The sequence below is a fragment of the Macrobrachium nipponense genome, chromosome 12 (assembly GCF_015104395.2).
Source record: "Macrobrachium nipponense isolate FS-2020 chromosome 12, ASM1510439v2, whole genome shotgun sequence".
Classification (NCBI taxonomy): domain Eukaryota; kingdom Metazoa; phylum Arthropoda; class Malacostraca; order Decapoda; family Palaemonidae; genus Macrobrachium; species Macrobrachium nipponense.
This window is the reverse complement of record NC_087205.1, coordinates 45,331,242-45,344,148: the sequence shown is the minus strand read 5'-3', so window position 1 is coordinate 45,344,148 and position 12,907 is coordinate 45,331,242. Positions and strand designations below refer to the sequence as shown.

At 37.2% G+C, this 12,907-nt stretch overlaps 1 protein-coding gene across 8 annotated transcripts in view; it reads left to right on the top strand.

Moving 5' to 3' along the window:
- Positions 1-12,907, top strand: part of LOC135224510 (myb-like protein P) — an 871,197-nt gene that overhangs the window by 86,085 nt on the left and 772,205 nt on the right. For all 8 annotated transcript variants that reach the window (XM_064263552.1, XM_064263551.1, XM_064263553.1 and 5 more), the window contains exons 3-4: positions 989-1,228; positions 9,680-10,014. In XM_064263552.1, coding sequence (XP_064119622.1) covers positions 989-1,228; positions 9,680-10,014 — 575 coding nt within the window. The remainder of the gene's footprint in view (positions 1-988; positions 1,229-9,679; positions 10,015-12,907) is intronic.

Genomic DNA, 12,907 nt, shown 5'->3' with positions numbered 1-12,907 from the left:
TTATACATACTTACCTGGCAGATATATACAATTAAATGGCCCACCCAGCCTCCCCTCAGGAGACAGCTGGAAGAAAAAATATGAATTAGAAAACGGGTATGGTTCCTATTCCCGCCACCCAGCGGCGGGGGGGTAGATCACCTGACCTACCTGCCGCGTGTGCCGCGAAATTCGAATTTCTGTCCGGGAGTAATAGCTATGTATATATCTGCCAGGTAAGTATTTATAAAACTTTATTGTATCATAACTATATCATTTTTACACAGAACATGAGGAAGAAGAACCTGGTCTTTTAACCCCTTCCCTGATGATTATCCCTAGTATATGCCCGTTATGTACTTCCATTTTTTTTTCTGACATACTCTTAAAATATTACTACTTATTTCTACCTTACCAATTTAACTCAGTTGTGATGAATACCTATTTTCTATGGTTAGTATATTTTTGTTAAATCATGCAGTATTATAAAGAGTTTCTTAGAGTGCTGGAAAGGTATAAAGAGTAAATTTCGAATGTTACTTGAATCTAATTTTTTTTTTTTGTACCTTTGAAACCTCCAAATTATTTTCTTATAATGGTACAAAATTTAGGAAAAGTATATTAAATATAGATAATAGGAAATTTAGAAAATGGGTATTCAGTACAGACTGCATGAAATATTTTAAGAGTATAGAAAAATATTCCCTGATTGTAAGAAAATAGTAAGATATATTCTTCCTCATGTTCTTCTGTTCTTTGCAAAACTTCTTATTAGCAGATTAGGCACCCAGGGTAAAATATAAATTTATGGGTGGCAAAGGGGAGTGCTCCAAACACATTTTTACCTTGTCACCCTGTTTGTTCGTATCTCTTGAAAGTTTTCCAGTAGGGTCTTGAAAGTTTTCCAGTAGGGTAGTGTCCGTAATGCCAATTATCAATACCATTAAGAAGAGCCAAAAAGTTCATGCTCATAGTATGTTGCTGAAATATATTTATATTTTATTAATAGGAACAGCTAATAAAATTGAAGGATGCTCCACTGTCTGTGACATGGCCAGCTTGCTTGGATCCTTCTTTTAATAAGGCACCTGGAAGATGGGACCCTGAGAGATGGATACGAGCTGTACATGATGAGCGGCGTCCGTCCAGTACTGCTTCAACGGGCTCAACAGCTGGCAATAGTAATAGACCTGATCGTCCTCCAGATTTGGAATTGAAACGCAGCCGGGATCCTCGAGAAAGAGTGAAGGTAATTCATTTTATAGTGCTTGTTTACCTAAAAGATAGCGCTGTTCTTCACCCTGATATTCAGATGGTTGGTGAACAAAGCAAATAAAGGGTTTTCTAATCTTAGTTTGTTCCTACACAGTATACAAGCCATTGGTCCGTTACATTAGGAGTTTCTTTCATCAAAGCTGGAATGGCTGTTTGACTTTTAAACAAGGTGGTTAGGCAGTTAACTACTATCTGGTTGGCAGGAGTCCAGCCTGCCCAGATGTAAAAATTCCAATTGGTTTTTGGCTGTTGAGTGATGTGGACGGTCTCTCCTCTCTCTGCCCAGCTTCCCGTTTTGCTATTTTCCTGGTGGGATCTTTCTTGAATTGATAATTTGCTTGACTGATTGTGTTTATTATTGCATCATGCAAACCCATTAACCATATAAGCTTGTGCAGAAGGGCAGTGCCCAACGTTTATGCCTTGGCATGGATGGTAAACCATGCATGCACTTCTGCTCACCTACTGAAGTTGACCCTCATGTCCTCTGCACCATCCAGTGGCAGGAGGCATGACTGTAAGCCTAATTCTACTTGTAGTGAGTGTTCTTCTTGGTCTACAGTGCAGTGGGTGAAGTTTACCGACTGGAGGCCGTACAAAAAGAAGGCATCCAAAGTGTTATCTTGAGGTTACATGCCACTGACTACACCCTTGGTTGCTGACCCTCTTCTTCGTTTCTGCCCACTGCTAAACTTACCTGAATGGCTGTCTCCCCTTCAAGAGGTGAAGACCGTTGGAGAGGCTGGTGATCAGGACGACCTTGGTTTGGTGGCCTCGGATCACTCTGAGGAGGAAGCTTCTTCCTTGGTGCAGGAGGAGGCTACCTCCCCAACCCGACTTTGTCTTCTTCAGGTCAGGTGGATGAACTCCGAGAGACTTGGATCTCCATTGGTCTCTCAGGGGTTCCTTCAGTGTAAGGCTTGGACACACACCTGATATCTTCTCACGCACCTGTGGTAATACACACTTGCGTCACCGTCACCGCCACCACCACTACCATGATGATGGCAGCATTGGTCAGAACAACCACCATTACCACTCATTCAATCCTGATGGCCCCGGCTGTTGTGGACCATACAGCACCTCTTGCTCTTGCCCCAGGTTACACGATAACCTTTCTACCTGCTGTTCATGCTGCTCCTCCCTGCATGGGAGACTGCTTGATGACCATGATCTTGAAGATGATGATGATCAGGAAGAAGAGGTCTTGTGAGGTGTCATCTTCATCTTCTGCTGCCTTCTCCCCATCTCTTCTGACGCTCACCAACCAAAGGAGGTGGTTCTCTCTCTCTCTCTCTCTCTCTCTCTCTCTCTCTCTCTCTCTCTCTCTCTCCTTCCTAAGAAGTCCCGTCTCTGGGGTTCTAAGGGGCTGCCTTCTTCCACAGAGTTGGCAGTGGGCTCTCCAGTTGTACCCTTCAGACTACTCCCAGAACCAGTTGTTGGATCTCTTCTTCCAAGACTGGTGCTGTGCCTGCCCCCTCCCAAGTTTCTTTGGACACTCGGGTAGGAGGGGCTCCTGTTGATCATCCTGGATGAGATTCAAGCACTTCAGGTGCTCAATAGTACCTCAAACCAGTACTGGAGAGACTGCTCCACGGTCTGGTTTAGGCACAGGATGGAAGAAGGTGGCTAAGTATGCAGGTGCTTCTTCACCTCCTACCAGTAATTCTTCAAGTACTCAGCCAAGTTCCAGACTTAATGCATTGGACTCCAGGGTCCGAGCACCTGTAGATGCAATAAAGAGGTCCCCTCCTCAGTCGTCTTCAACCTCATGCGGTGCACTGTAGGCATTACTTAAGGTTTTTTGCAGCGTGCCTTCGGCCCCTAGCTGCAACCACTTCGTTCCTTTTACTGTACCTCCTTTAATTTTCTCTCATCTTACTTTCCACCATCTAACACTTGATTCCTAGCACAACAATGAGGTTTTCCTCCTGTTACACCTTTCAGACCTTTTACTTTCAATTTCCATTTGAGTGCTGAATGACCTCACAGGTCCCAGTGCTTGGCCTTTGGCCTAAATTTTATATTAAACTCAACTCAACTCGGCCTTCTTCTTGTCAGGAGGCTTTGGCCTCGAAGACTGGAGCTTGTCTTGAGGATATCGTAAGTTCATGCCTGGGGGGAGTGTGCGATCACTCTCCTCTGGCCAGTCTTTGTTCACGTGATTGACTTCGCTCACCTGGCAAGAGCCCTCGGGTACATTCATGTGAATCTCCACATTCCCTTGGAACAGCATCACCCCTCACGGGCGTAGACGCTCTCCTAGACCCGTGCAAGCCATCACCACTGGGAGTTGGTGGTTGTCCACGGCCTTTCTCTCTTGCCGGTACTTCTAGCAGGACAGAAGGGTGTGCTTGACACCCCCCCCCACATAACCCCTCAATCTCCTGGTAATACACTGGGAGGCCTGAGTCAGACAGGAGGGACTATGATGGGAACGCTTCATCCAAACGAAGGCCTGTACACTCCTGGTTTGTTTCTTGAACCAACTCATATGTATGCCCAAGTGGTTGAGGTTGGATCATAGGGGCTGCCGAGATTCCCCCTCTTGCAAGGAGAGTGGACCAGGAGAACTGTGCCCTGGAAGGACTTGAGGGTCCTTTTCCCTAGGACTCAAACACCTATGAGATACAAAGCTTTGCACAGATAATTGCGCTGATTTGTCATCATCACAACGATCTCCGGGAAAGGGGCCACATCCACTTCTGTGGATCTTCCGTCGCTCCTCGAATCTTCCTGGTATCCTAAGAAGGAACCAACAGTTACATTTTCTAGATATGTTAATGACTCGCTCCTCTCAAGGCTTTTCAACTTCTGTTTTTTAAAAAAAAGACATTCACTGGTCTTGGTACAAATTTTTATAGTTTTTTGTTCTCTTGATTTTAAGATTTATGCCTTATTAAACATGCATTATTAACAATGCTTCACCAAGCCTTTGGTTTGTACTCTAGTCACATTTTTGCAAAAATATTTAACAGCAACTGATTTCCCACCCAATGATTCTTTAACCCTTAAACGCCGACTGGACGAATTTTATGTCAACATTTTTTGTCTCTCGGGTGCCGACTGGACATATTTTACGTCGACATACAAAAGTTTTTTTAAAATTTGCGGAAAAATACTTTTAGGCCTACCAGCCGAAAACTCTTCAATCACGCCTTCCTGGGGGATGCCCTGGGAGTTCACGGATCAATGTGTTGTTTTGTTTACAATCGTTACGCAGGTGCGCAAGCGAGAATTTCTTTCTTGCCGCACTAAAAAGTATCTGTGACACATCTCGGAAATTATTTTGTCACTTCGACGTAATTTTTGTACCATTTTAAATTAGCTGTTACATGAAATATATATGAAAATGTGCACAATTTTATTTAGAATACAAAAAAAATACTCATGATTGTAGCTTTTATCAGTTTTGAGATATTTTCATATAAATAACAATAAGTGCCAAAATTTCAACCTTCGGTCAACTTTGACTCTACCGAAATGGTCGAAAAACGCAATTGTAAGCTAAAACTCTGATATTTTAGTAATATTCAATCATTTACCTTAATTTTGCAACTAATTGGAAGTCTAGCACAATATTTCAATTTATGGTGAATTTATGAAAAAACATTTTCCTTACGTCCGCACACTAACTCTTCCGAAAAAAATCATACATGCAATTGTGGTAATGTTTGCACCATTTTAAATTAGCCGTTACATAAAGTTTTATATATATGCAATGTGCAAAATTTAAAATTTCATGCACAATACACTAAAAACAACCCATGGTTGTAGCTTTTATCAATTTTGAAATATTTTTTCATATAAAAATGATAAGTGACAAATTTTCAACCTTCGGTCAACTTTGACTCTACCGAAATGGTCGAAAAACGCAATTGTAAGCTAAAACGCTTATATTCTAGTAATATTCAAGCATTTACCTTCACTTTGCAACAAATTGGAAGTCTCTTAGCACAATATTTATTTTTTTTTCGATTTATTGTTTTATTTTTATGAAAAAATACATTTTTGTTTTTTTCAAAAATTTACAATCCTTTCTCTCCCGTTCCCCCCGATCAGCGTAACCTCCTTTTTTTTTTTTTTTTTTTTTTTTTTTTTTATTTTCCGAAAAAATATACGTGCGATTGTGGTAATGTTTGCACCATTTTAAATTAGCCGTTACATAAAGTTTTTATATATGAAAATGTGCGCAATTTCATGTAGAATACAACAAAAAATATGAAGGTTTGTAGCTTTTCTCATTTTCGAAATATTTGCATATAAAACACGATAAATAGAAAAAAAAACCACGTTCGGTCAACTTTGACTCTACCGAAATGGTCGAAAAATGCAATTGTAAGCTAAAACTCTTACAGTCTAGTAATATTCAGTCATTTATCTTCATCTTGAAACAAATTCAAAGTCTCTAGCACAATATTTAGATTTATGGTGAATTTAAAAAAAAAAACTTTCCTTCCCTCTGCGCGCGGATTCTCCGCAGCAAATCTCCGAAATGTGTATGTCCCATTCTCGGAATATTTGCTCCATTTCATATTAGGCATTTCATAGAGTTTTATATATGAAAATGTGCGCAATTTCATGTAGAATAAAACGAAAAATATTTGAAGGTTGAAGCTTTTCTTATTTCCGAAATAATTGCATATAAAAAATATATATAAAAAAATTAGACATTTGGTCAACTTTAACTCGTCAGAAATGGTCGAAAACTGCATTTGTAAGCTAATATTCTTACAGTATAGTAATATTCAATCATTTGTCTTCATTTTCAAAGAGATTGGAAGTCTCTAGGACAATATTTAGATTTATGGTGAATTTTTGAAAAAAATGTTTGTTTACATCCGCGCGTTACGAATTCATGCATTATTTTGTGATAATATTTTCCCTGTGTTGCTTTTATTGTTTTACAATGTGTTATATACCAAAAAGATTGCAATTTAGTGTAAATTACAACGAAAAAAAAAGTAACTTGTTACCTTTAACCGTTTTGCGCACAGCGCGATTTGGATACAATTATATATGAAATTTTGTTTTTGTGCTATCATATATTGCATTATTTATATATGATAATGATAATTTTTATCATTTCTGATGGTTGCATACTAAACTTCAGGCAATGACAAAAAAAGGAGCCAAAAATGAACTCTTAATCTTGAAAACTAAGCGCGCTGTGATTTTTTGAAAAAATTATTTTTTCCGCTTCCGCGCTCACTCCAAACCGGCCCTGGCATTCGGGAGAGGTTTTGATTTTTACCGCTTCGGCGTTTAAAGGTTAACAGATGGTGACGGTAACTGTGGGCTGCTTGTATTATGGTACCAGTGCAGATAACTGGAACTCGGCACAATAAACCCTATGGGATGTAAAACCCAGTTATGAATATACTTAACAAGCATAGTAAAACTGAAATGCCATTAACAGATGGCAACAGTAACTGTGGGCTGCTTGTATTATGGTACCAGTGCAGATAACTGGAACTCGGCGCAGTATGGCACCATAAACCGCCGATTTTTTGGTGCTAGACATGCTCCATAAAACCAGATCGCCATTAACCAAATCCGCCGATAACCGGGCAACTCCCTGTACTTATATTTATTTGTTGTCTCCAACTTATGGATTTATCCTAGCCCTTTTTCAAATGATGCCTCGTTTTTCCCCACTCATTCAAAAAGGCCAAGAAGTCTGACCATTGAACAACACTCCATTCAACGTGTCCAAGGCACGGAACTCTTCCTCACTCTTTTCAACCAGGAAGAGAATCCAGGTGTGGCAAACTCCAGTCAGTTCAGAGACTTACTTGGATTCCTCCCACCAAGAAGTAAGTCTTCCTAATGTAAAGGACCGATGGGCTGTATATTGTGTACAGACAAATTACAGATTTTTAATTTGTATTTTTCCTAACTATACAAACATAAGGTCCTTTACAGTTTTATGCCCACTTCATGCCACCCCTCAACATTTACTTGGGCCAAAATGCAAACTGGAATGTTTACATCCAGCCAATGGTAGTTAGCTGCCTAACCACATTGTTTGAAAGTTAAACAACTGTTCCAGCTTCACAGAAAGTAATTCCTAATGTAAAGGACTTCATGTTTGTCATATTTTCTTAATGTCACTAATTATTGAATGGCTTTACACCTTACTATAGTAAGTATCCAGAATACTCATGATCCAAAAATTCAGGATTGACAGCATACAATGTAGACATGATCATTGATTAAAGTACTGGTTATATTATACAAATATGATGGCATAAAAAAAATGTACATAAATTATTTTTGTTTCTTTCCTGTATGTACTAAATCTATCATGTAAGGTTTTATGTCTAATAGCAGTATCTAAGGAAAAGGTGTTTCCAAGAGTTTATTTAAACTATGGCTTCTTGAATTAGAAGTACGCCAAGTATTTAAAGTATACTGTGATGTCTAAAAAAAAATCACATATACACCAAAATCATACAGGTATATGAATATAATTTAGTTTTTAAAATCATGATATAAATTTGAAGGAACCTAAGATGAGGGTGATTATTACTGTACCAAACATTTTTTTTTACAGAATTTCCCATTTACAGTAAACTTTTACTCAAATACAAAATTTGTGGGATTAAATCTTACCTACTGAAATATTAATGTCTACACATTCCCAATTTTATGTCTAATAGCAGTGTCTAAGAAAAGGAAGCAACAATTTTTTTATTTTTAACTTGAATCTGATAGACAGAACATGGTCATTCAGGTTTTCCAAGAGTGTATTTAAACTATGGCTTCATGAATTAGAAGTACGCAAAGTAATTTAAAGTACTGTGATGTCCAAAGAATCACATATACATCAAAATCATACTTGCATCTGAATATAATTTAGTTTTTAAAATCATGATATAAATTTGAAGGAACCTAAGATGAGGGTTATTATTACTCTACCAAACCTTTATTTACAGAATTTCCATTTACAGTAAACTTTTACTCAATTACAAAATTTGTGGGATTAAATCTACCTACTGAAATATGTCTACACATTTCCCAATTAGCTTAAATGAGAAAAGAAGTTTTTAACTAGGGATCACAAGTACAATTATAGAGCATCTAAAGGCCCTGAAATTCATTGTGGAATTTATATGTAATTATAACTTAGTTATTTCATTAAATCCAAAAGAAGTTTTGTGTCTTTTCGAACTAAGATTGTGTGGCATTAAGTTTTTGCTATGGAAAGAAATGTAACAATTTATCTTATCACACACACACTGTCTAATGAGGCCTCTATATAATCTCTGTCTTTTGTGCTACAGGAAGCTAAGTCACGTGAGAGAGTATAGTTTGGCCTAAACACCATTGATGTTGAATATAACAGTTATTTGATCTTTAGCAATTGTATGGAATTTGGCTGGCCATTGTCCTTTTAGGCACTTCAATTTATTTTACAACCTTGTAGAATCTTTGGACAATTTTTTTTTTGCCATTTCTCAAAAAACATGGAAATTTTACAATTTTCTAAACCACAAATTTGGAGATGGCAAAGGCAAATTTTAGATAGCATCTGATTTGAAATTGATATGGAAACCAAATCTTTCTTTTTTTTATTGAAAGTAGATGCTATGTAATTTTGAAGGGTATTAAAAACACTGTATGCCTTTAAAAAAAATTTTGTTTTCTATGTACATATTGTATATTCTGTTATAATAAATTTATCTTTCATTTGTAATAACTTATCTCTTCTTTCTGGGTTTCCTATTCTGGGTTTCCTATCATTTTCTGTAATTACTTTCAAATGAACTCCATGTTCTCGTTAGCTTGAACATCAAGCCAGTAGGGGTTTATCTTCTGATCAATGATAATAATCACTTTTGTTAAGTGATAGCAGAACTATGGGTACCTTCCCACCCAGTTTCATGATTTGATAAAAAAAAGTGATTAAAAAAATTAGATGTAATGACAGACAAATGTATCAACTTTCACATAGTGGAAGGGTAATTATTGAAAAAATCTTAAAAATACAAGGATATCTTGCAATCTCGTACTTTTCTTTACAGTATAAAATGCCACTAACAAAGAATTAGAAATAGAAGGATAACTTGCAATCTCATACTTTTCTTTTCAGGATAAAATGTCACTTACAAATAATTAGACCTTTCTATTTTGAGTATTTAGTACTGGGGCATGAGACCAACTTAATCCATCAGATGCTTCTGTAATGATAGTACTCATCAAAGTTAAATATGAGCTATTTCTAGGCATGACATGTTCTGATACACAGTATCTGCATGGCATTTCACTTTCATGAGCTTAGTGTGTGCTTGCAGACAAGATAATGTTACCACAATGTGTGCTTTTGAGATCATTTTTGTTTATTCTGAATGTATATACTTTATTTCCCTCAAGCTTCAAATTAAGGAAAGGTTACAATTAATATCTTTATCTTTACCCATAGCAAGAAGAACAGGATGGATTAGTGCTCTCTCCTCAACGGCGTAGCTTTAGCACTGGTTGTCATGGTTTGCAACAAGGATCTCCTCTCAGTAATCGTCCAGATTCTCCGGTAGAGCGATCACATCCTCAGCGAGAGAGTCACAGAGAAATTCCAGCACGAAGAATTGGCTCTGGTAGAATTTCACGCAGAGATGACATTGATGTTCCTGTGTCTGGAGAACGTCGAGAAATTGGACGAAGAGAGAGAGATCTTGAGCGTGATAGAGAAGTAGATCAGAGAAGAGATTCACGTGATTGGAGGTCCAAACCAGATCAGCGATATGATAGAGAAGAGAGGCAAGTTATAAATTTGTTGTCTTGTAAATTTTAAATTTTTATAACTTGTTTGCCTTCTTAGAAGCAACAGGTGTCTGAGGGTATATTTGGGTGTGGTTGGCATTTTCCAAGCCTGCTAAGCTTTATGGAAAATTTTCTTAATATGTGTTCATAAGTTCAGACCTCACTGCATTGAACGTATGAACTGTTGGGAGATTAGTCCTCCATCTTGACTCTTCTAAGAGGAGATCTGTTCCTCTAGAGTACTATGATTTCCCCTCTTTCTTGCCAGTCAGAGCTTTTGTCTGTAATTCAGGTTTTAGGGTGTTTAGCCATAGTACTCATTCAGTATAATGTAATGTTAATGTCAAACCAGTATCCTGACCCCTGGTTTTGTTCTGATTGTTCAAGCTAAATTTTATACTTCATTTGCATATTGTATTTATGTAATTTGGCTAGAAATTGAGTAACTTGGATTGTATGGGATTTATCCCATAATGGATGGGTTAATAAATCAATGTGCAGCACCCCATGCTGGCAAAACTTTAATGTTGGCCAATTTCAGAAAAGAAGCACCTCAATGGAAAGAGGAAGATATGCCAATGCACATGGTATTAGAAAAAAGATTTTTTTTTTTAAATTTCCCCACTTTCCATGAGAAGTTGAAATTACTATTTACAACCCCTTGCGGGACCTCTTTTACAAGACAATCGCAAATGTTAGTAAGATGTACAGTGGGCCCCCGTATTCGCGTTCTCCGGATTTGCGGATTTCTCTCTGGACCATATCTACTCCGGATTCGCGGATTTCTCTCTGGACCATATGAGGGCCTCAGAACCAGAAAGTCGTATATGCCACTTCCACGGATTTTGGAGTTATGCATACTGGTAGATTTGGCAACCTTTTCTCTGTGTATTTGAGGCATTTCTAGGCCATTCCACCATTTACATACGGTCGAAATTCCTACTGGGACAGTCGGAATTATCAATTTTAGCTACAGAAAAGAACATGACTTCGAGCGGTGCTGGCAGCCGCTCGGACCCTTCATGAGGACCAGATAGACGCATATCACTAGCGTTGATTAAGCCAATGAGAGCGCGCGTCACTTTGCGGGTAGCGAATTCTAGGCCAATGAGCGTTTTTCCCCATAAGGCGCGTGTAAGCATCGACCAATCACCACGCAGCTTACAATCTCCCGCCAATGTTTACATCTCACTTCAGTGATCATAGCGGGAGATTTAATTTACGATTATCCGTTGTGTTGTGCTGTTATTCTGTCTAAATTACTCTTTATTTGAGTACATTATGTCTTCCTCTGGCAGTGATAGTGAGCATAGTGATGTCGTGCAACATTTTTTTTCATTAGTCAGTAGTAGGTGTACGTAGTAGTCGTAGTGAGTAGTAGTAGTATTAGTAGTAAAGTCGTAGTAGAGTAGTAGTAGTAGTAGTCGTAGTAGTAGTAGTAGTAGGTAGTAGTAAGTAGTTAGTAGTAGTATAGTAGTAGTAGTAGTAGTAGTAGTAGTAGCTAGTAGTAGAGTAGTAGTAGTAGTAGTAGTAGTTAGTAAGTAGTAGTAGTAGTATGTTTTTGTAGTAGTCGTAGTAGTAGTCGTAGTTAGTAGTAGTAGTAGTAGTAGTAGTAGTAGTAGGTAGTAGTAGTAGTTAGTAGTAGCGTAGTAGTGGAGTAGTAGTAGTAGTGTAGTAGTAGTAGTAGTAGTCGTAGTAGTAGTAGTAGTTAGTAGGTAGTAGTAGTAGTAAGTAGTAGTAGTAGTAGTAGTAGTAGTTAGTAGTAGTAGTAAGTAGTAGTAGTAGTAGTAGTAGTTAGTAGTAGTAGTAGTAGTAGTAGTAAGTCGTAGTACGTAGATAGTTAGTAGTAGTAGTAGTTTAGTCAGTAGTAGTTAGTAGGTAGTAGTAGTAGTAGTGTAGTAGTTAGTCGTCTAGTAGTAGTAGATAGTAGTAGTAGTAGTAGTAGTAGTTAGTAGGTAGTAGTAAGTAGTAGTAGGTAGTAAGTAGTAGTAGGTAGTAGTAGTAGGTAGTAGTAGTAGTAGTAGTAGGTAGTAGTAGTAGTTAGTAGTTAGTTAGTAGTAGTAGTAGTAGTAGTAGTAGTAGTAGTAGTAGTAGTAAGTAGTAGTAGTAGTAGTTAGTAGTAGTAGTAGTAGTAGTAGTCGTAGTAGTAGTAGTAGTAGTAGTAGTAGTTAGTAAGTAGTAGTAGTAGCTAGTAGTAGTAGTAGTAGTTAGTAGTAGTTAGTAGTAGAGTAGTAGTAGTAGTAGTAGTAGTAGTAGTAAGTGTACAGTAGTAGTAGTAGGTCACAGCTGGTAGCGATGTTTGGCGCTAAAAGGACCTGCAATCTGATCGAGTTAAGTCCCCTTCACATTCCAGCTTCTATTAAAGGATGGGGGCCCTAGTAGTAGTAGAGTAGTAAAAAAATATTATTATTCTATTATTATTGTGGTATTATTGATGTTAAAACATCATAGTGATTCAAGGTATCATCGTCAACATCATTATTAAACCATCATAATATTATTATTTCTATCATTATTATTATTATCATTATTATTATGACAATAGTATTACTATTCTATTATAGTATTTTCTTGTGATTGATTATAAGTATCGATGTATTATGATGATGAAAGGTTATCATCATCAGTGTCATTATTAGTACTAATATTATTGTACTATCATCATTATTATTATTACTATTATTATCATCATTATTATTATTATTATTATTATTCCCATTTTTATTATTATTACTATTATTATTATCATTATTATCATTAGCAATACTCGGTTTCTTATCACAAAAATGTATCGTCTTTTCAGCACACTATTATTTACTTATCAATATTATTAATTAATGTATTATTATCATATTATTACCAGTATTATTACTATTACTCTTATTAATAT